Source organism: Drosophila yakuba, chromosome 3R (genome assembly GCF_016746365.2).
Source record: "Drosophila yakuba strain Tai18E2 chromosome 3R, Prin_Dyak_Tai18E2_2.1, whole genome shotgun sequence".
In the NCBI taxonomy this organism is placed as follows: Eukaryota; Metazoa; Arthropoda; class Insecta; order Diptera; family Drosophilidae; genus Drosophila; species Drosophila yakuba.
The window spans coordinates 19,268,385-19,274,669 of NC_052530.2; the positions used below are offsets into that span (position 1 = coordinate 19,268,385).

Here is a 6,285-nt window from a genome sequence, read left to right on the forward strand (position 1 = left end):
GGCGGGTCTCGAACGACAACCAGAGTAATCCCTCAGCAGGGAAGACAGCAACAAAAACTTTAAACACGTTTTTCTCAAATCGATGTTTTTTGAGTCGGTGCACTCTGTATCTCAAAATCTATTCAACCGATCGTTCTCAAATTTTTTACAGTATTTCCTTTCATAATTTATGAGGTAACCCTGTCGAGATTTTTTCGTTTTTGATTTTAATTTTTTTATTATTAACAACAATAGTCATGAACTTTGGCCAAAAATCGGTATTTTCACTTTCAAGTTTTGTAAAAAGTTCAAAAATTATAATAAATGGAAAAACTCGACAGGGATACCTAGAGGGACATAAAAATTGATGGAAAAACGTTGGGTATTTCATATCAGATTATCCAGTGCTGAGGTATGACGTGCACCGCAAAATGTATTTTTTCTGAGGCGCCTACGAAGAATTGCTGCCATTCGGTCAATTTTCAATATTTTTCAACCAATATTTCACAGAATATAGTTCAAATACTACTCTTTAATGTACAATAATCAGAAATAAATTTACTTTTACCGTACGCCCAAAAAAAAATCTGTAAAAACCTGTTTTTTTCTCCCTTTAAAACCCTACCCCCCCCTTAACAAAAATCATTTCCAATTAGATAAATTTCTAGTTAATTTACACAAAATAATTTATTAGGTAAACATATTAATGTTTAATTACATTTATAAATACAATATTAATAGGCTTAGGGTTATTTACTATTATTCTCCTATTCCGCTTACATGTTACATGCTTCACGAATTCCTTGTGCTCTATCTGCAGTTTTTTGCATAGAATGCGAACACTGGTCTACACGAATCGCGTCAAATTGCGCTTTGACATGACTTGTTACTTAGTTAATAATTAAGTTAGTTAGTTAATAATTAAAAAAGCTGAATAATTAATTGCACATTTGGCCAACGCGAATTGGCAAAGGGATTTCACATGGATATCTGGGCTTGGTAGCGTGATAAATAGCCTTTTAATTGTGCTTGGTTAGGGAAACTAATTACCCAAGCTAATCCCTATATACATATCCGATATAAAAGCAAAGATGCTTCAGTCTCCGTTATAGAACAGTGTGCGCCATACATACATACAAATTTGATTTCATATCTAAAACTAATTGGGGCAATTTTTTGAGAAACTGCCGTGCTCATGCATATTGTCTATGGTTTTGAGAACTTATCCTTGTCGATTGGATGCTATTGTTTTGGTTTAATGGCCTCGTATAGCCAAAGAGTATTGGGTGTATATAACTTTTATATAGGATAAATATAAACAGGAGTGTTAAATAGTTTGAGTAGAAGTAATAAATCCGAAGCGTTAAAAAGTCGGCTAATTCTATGAATTGGAGTTATAAAAATGTGTAATTCTTAAGAGAAATATGAGTATCGGAAACATTCCGTTGTGTAGTGTAAATCAAATATTTAAAATCCAAAATTTCTCAGTCCGCCCTCGAGGGTACCTCATCTTCGTGGAGATCCAGAAGATCCACTTTGCTGCCTCCGATTATTTCTGCTGCTCTGTAAGCATGTCTGAACCACATCACGCGGAGTCTGTGCACGACTAGTGAATGGCTGTGGTTGCATCCAACGGTTGGCTGGCCACCCGGCCACAACATCATTAGGCTCCAAAATAATTAGGCGTTAAATATGCTCCAGATATTAATTGCCCGCCGAGTCGCCCCTGCCATCCATTCAGCTAATTCGAAAACTCCTCACAATATTCCGCACTTCTTGAGCACTATCTTTCGCTTCCGGGATACGCTGGAGCCATGGCCCTTCTTTGCTGGACGAAGGACAATGGTACCGCTGCTGGACTTTGTGAAGGTCGGGCTGAAGGCGCTGATCGTGGGCGTGCTACTGTAGGACGGATGGCTGGAGTTTTGCTGGTTACCTGCCGCCTGGTCGTAGCTCTGGGTCATAATCTGATGGCACTTGGTGGCCAAGTAGCGAAATACGGACGCCACGTTAATGTCCTCCTTGACGGAGGTGCGAATGAGCCGGCAGTTGAGCAGCTTGGCCAGCGTCTCCACCTCGTCGGCCGTGACCACCGCCTGTTCTATAAGATCGATCTTATTCTGCACGATCACCGTGGGTATCTCGTTGCACTCGTTTTCCACCTTGCGCTTCCATTCCTTGATCGCGTCAAAAGATGCCCGATCCGTCGTCGAGAAGACCAGGACGGAAGCCTGGGCGCCGCGGTAGTACGCCTTTGTGATGCAGTCAAACTCTTCCTGGCCGGCGGTGTCCCACAACATGATGCGCACATCCTCGCCGTCGATCTCTATCTGTCGCTCTAGGAAGTCCACTCCAATCGTCTTCTTGTAGTCTTTTGTGAAAATGCCTTTGCAATACCGCTGTATCATTGACGATTTGCCAACGCCACCGTTTCCAACAATGACCTATTGAAAAATCCAGAGTTATGTTAATAATTTATTATTTAGTATTTTTTAAAATGTGTAGAAGTTTCCTAATACATTTATAAGCAAATAATAATCCATTTCAATAATATTTAACAAAAATGTATTATAAGAAAATTAACTCTTCACAATATTTATTTGCTTTCTACTGGACATTTAAATCCGTTAGCCATTTAAGTTAATTAAGCGGGTAAATTTCAATCAAATTTGGCTTGTCTGCAGAAAGACATCCAGAAATCATTCTGTAAATCAATTTGAAACAATTTCAGAAAACCCATTAGAAACAACTCCACTCAGAAAGAGGATAACCCCTAATTGAACTAGAATCTTAATTCGTTCAGTTTCGCCATTAGCATCGGACTCATCCATCGGATTTTATCTCACCATTGCCATACACAACACTTGTAGAGAGAAAACAGCACTGAAAAAAAAACTATATACGATATCAAATCAATAATAAAACTGGTTTTCAGTTTTTGGTTTTACTCTAATAGTAACCTTAAAAGTAACACTGTTTTTCTTCATGTGCACTCATTTCAGCCATTCATCATTCCGAATGGAAGAGATTCACGCGACCAGCTGGGCAACTTACCACTTTAATGGCCAGCTCGATATCATCTTCACGCATGCTGGTGTAGTTGTACTGCGACTGGGAGTGGGTCTGCAGAACGGACGCAGCAGCACCGCCGGTTGCCGTTTGGATTAGACGCATCTAAGCCGGCAGGTGGGCCGCCGCTCGCCCAGGTGTTTGACTTTGGCTGGGACTCTGGCTCCAGCTCCAGCTCCAGCTTCAAATGCAGCTCCGGCGGGCGTAGCAGATCAGGTGGAGCACGAAATCTCAATCCGCCAAATGCGAGTGTGTCCAAATGTGTTTGTTTGGTTAGCCAAGTTTTCCGCAGCTTTTCACTTTTCCTCCAACTTTGCCTCTCACTTTCTACGCATTGATTTCACCAAATTCGATCTGTGGAAAAGCGAAAAACAAAAACTATTCAGAGACATCAGTCTTAACATAAGGCAAGTTGTACAGTCAAATTTCGTTAGCTTGAACTAATGAAAAATATATTGGGAAAACTATTTTTATAAACCTTATTCTCTTGGCGATTTCTTTACTTTAAATTTAAGAGAAGACCATGCAACAAGTTTTACCAATATTTTGACTGAAATTATTTTCCCTTCCAGAAGTTTGACTGTAAATGCAAAAGGTTTTCTTTCATATTCACTTTAACCGGTTTTCAGCGCTGTTTTTCTCGCTTCTTTTGGCCAATTCTGTTTTTCGTTTCCCCCTGTGTTTTTTCTTGCTTTTCTCTCTTTTTTCTCAACTGGCCCCGGAACCACCGAATGCGGCTTTCATTAAGACGCAACCCGAACGCACGGTTACGTTGTTCAACAACAGGTGCTTCCACACACCTAACGCCCGGGTAAGCGACCGGGTGGGCAGTCCGGGGGAAGGTAGGGAGGTAGGCGGTGGTCAGGTTGTTTGGTGGGACAACCGGAGCCAGTGGATACTGGTCACAGTGATGGTGGTCAGAAGAGAGATGGTGCACGCATGGCATTAGTATTCTCATTAGCGCGTGCTGCTTATGAATTCTTTGAAAATTCTGCCTCTTTCTTCTGACCTTTCCCCCGTTTACAGTTGCTTTCTGCGGCCCCGTGGGCGGCTACGTGGGTTCGGAATAGATCTAGAGTGTAGATACATACATATTTAGATACATGTATCTAAGCCCACTTGTTTACATTGTGTTGTGAAGGAGATTTATCCGTTTGGTAGGCAACTTAGTTTGGTTCTACGGTTCTCACAATAAATCAGAAGTTTGGTGTTCCAAATATCAATAATAAATCCACTATCAATTGGTGTTGGATCACCTGTAAAACTGAAATATGTGTAGCCCACAGCTTTTTTCTAATTCCACTCAGTGTTTAAATGAATAACAAAACTTGTTGTGGAAAATATGGTTTATATGAATGCATTTAAGTGGAATGCTCAAGGTTTCAGTTGTCCAAATACTGTGATCTGCCTTCGAAGGAAGCAAATAAAAAAATTAATTATTTCCCGGCAGGCTTTCTTCAGCTTTCTTCATAGCACTTGCCATTCTGCACTAACTATATAGGTAACACAGGATTTGTGTTTTCCATTTTTTTTTCTTTTCTGTTTCTTTCCATCTTTCTTAACCCAAAATCCACCTTTAACCCACTGTGCCACCTTTCGCTCGTTCTAATTATGCCGCGACTCTTTTCCTACAGCTTCTTCTAAAAGGTTCATGCTGTTTTCGTTGGCTTTTTTGTAGTTCATTGTCATGATAATTAAGGCCACCGGTTATAGATTTAGTTCAATAGCCATGTGTACACTTAAATTTCTTTAAAAAAAAAGGTTTTTGATCGCGAGATTGTTCTATTCTTGTATCTTGTGTCAAAATTAAAATGTTGAATGTTATAAAAAGCCTGAGCTTTATAATTTCTGTGAATATTAATACTTCTATTAGCCCACGCGTGCGAGATTTATATATTTTCCTCTGTATGGAAAAATACAATTAAGATTGACAATAAATCCAGGTGCTTGTGTGTGAGTGAGCCTGTAAGCTACCAATGGTTTTCTGCACAGGCTACGGAGTAGATGGCGAACGGAGTTGCACTGCAATTATCTTTGAATTTGCCCAAGGAACTGATAGATCGGCGGCGGCCGTTTTCTTGGCCATTGTTGTGGAATGTGGATTCTAACTTGTCCATTTAGGTTCACAACAGTACCAATACACCTGATCTTGGCTACACACATGCATGCCGTGCACGGCTGAACACACACCTACACATGTGCATTTCTTGTGCTGCTGCTGCTTTTACAGAGGAAAAACGGATTTTCTAGGCTGGCGTATGTGTGTGTGTGTGTTCGTTCATATGGGGAAAATTATTCAAATGCCGAGCGCTACTTAAATCAATTACGACCGCGAGTTCATCATTATTTAAATCATGATTAAACAGTCAGTCGCGCACTAACGGTACTTTGCACAGTGTCGCCCTCTGCTTCTCCTGTTATTGTGTGTTTTTTTTTTATGTCTTGCCATATTTTTCATGACTCTTTTACTACCACTTCTCACTAAAATCCACTCAACAACAGTCGACTGCGATTGTGTTTTGCTTGGTGAGAAATAAACGAAAAGAAGTTGCGAGTGCGAAAACGCAAAGCTCGCATTCGAATCACAGCTTGGGATCGCACTGAAAATCGTAAACACGTTCGCAGCAGAGCCCCTCTTCTACTTGGCCAAAACTACAAAGCAGCTAAAACAGCTAAATTGGAGCTAAAACAACGACGACAACGCGTGCGAAGCGCCTTAATTAAAGACGAGCATCGCCTGGGATCCCGATCTCTGAATTGACCCGCAGTGAAAGTCTGGTCGCACACACGATATACACTATGGTGTATGGTTTTTGCCCCCGGCCGATTTCTTAGGGCGCCAAGTGGGAGAAATGCGCCTCACTGGGAACCGGAATGGCAAACAAATCGCACCTGTTGCTCGTCGCGATCGAAATTTGAATGTCAAGCCTGGCTTACGAGCAGAGTGACCGTAGCGAGAGAAATGCCGTTTGCCGCTGGGTAGATGGTCACACGGGTGTAAACGTAAACGGGCTTACTTTTTTTTGAACTGCATGTCAACTTAATAGCAGAATTTGAATTTATTCGTCTTGTAAAAACTTTAATAATACATCTTTTTATTTGACTTGAGAATTGGTTCATAAAAAAAATATAAAAGTAATAAAATGTTAAATTATGAATTACTTTCAAATTAGTATATAGCATTTATTTATTGAAGTAAAATCAACTGCACATACTCATGGACATGCGCTTGATTTA

The 6,285-nt window shown here is 40.4% G+C and overlaps 1 protein-coding gene across 2 annotated transcripts; it reads right to left on the reverse strand.

Moving 5' to 3' along the window:
• Positions 1-631: 631 nt before the first annotated feature.
• On the reverse strand, positions 632-5,973 carry LOC6537516 (ras-related protein Rab-23). 2 transcript variants are annotated; one of them, XM_015192896.3, is made up of 3 exons: positions 5,941-5,973; positions 3,034-3,402; positions 632-2,423 (listed from the first exon to the last, which is right to left on the reverse strand). In XM_015192896.3, the coding sequence occupies exons 2-3, from the start codon at positions 3,151-3,153 to the stop codon at positions 1,737-1,739; spliced, it is 807 nt and encodes a 268-aa protein (XP_015048382.1). In that variant the 5' UTR covers positions 3,154-3,402; positions 5,941-5,973; the 3' UTR covers positions 632-1,736. The 2 variants fall into 2 exon arrangements, with proteins under 2 accessions (XP_015048382.1, XP_002098062.1); XM_002098026.4 differs by lacking the exon at positions 5,941-5,973 and adding an exon at positions 3,662-3,683.
• Between the last annotated feature and the right edge of the window lie 312 nt (positions 5,974-6,285).

Excerpts from the sequence above, each read along its gene's own strand:
- LOC6537516 (XM_015192896.3), bottom strand. The coding sequence starts at position 3,153 with ATGCGTCTAATCCAAACGGCAACCGGCGGTGCTGCTGCGTCCGTTCTG. Across the intron at positions 2,424-3,033 it reads TCGAGCTGGCCATTAAAGTG|GTCATTGTTGGAAACGGTGG; the intron begins GTAAGTTGCCCA and ends ATTTTTCAATAG.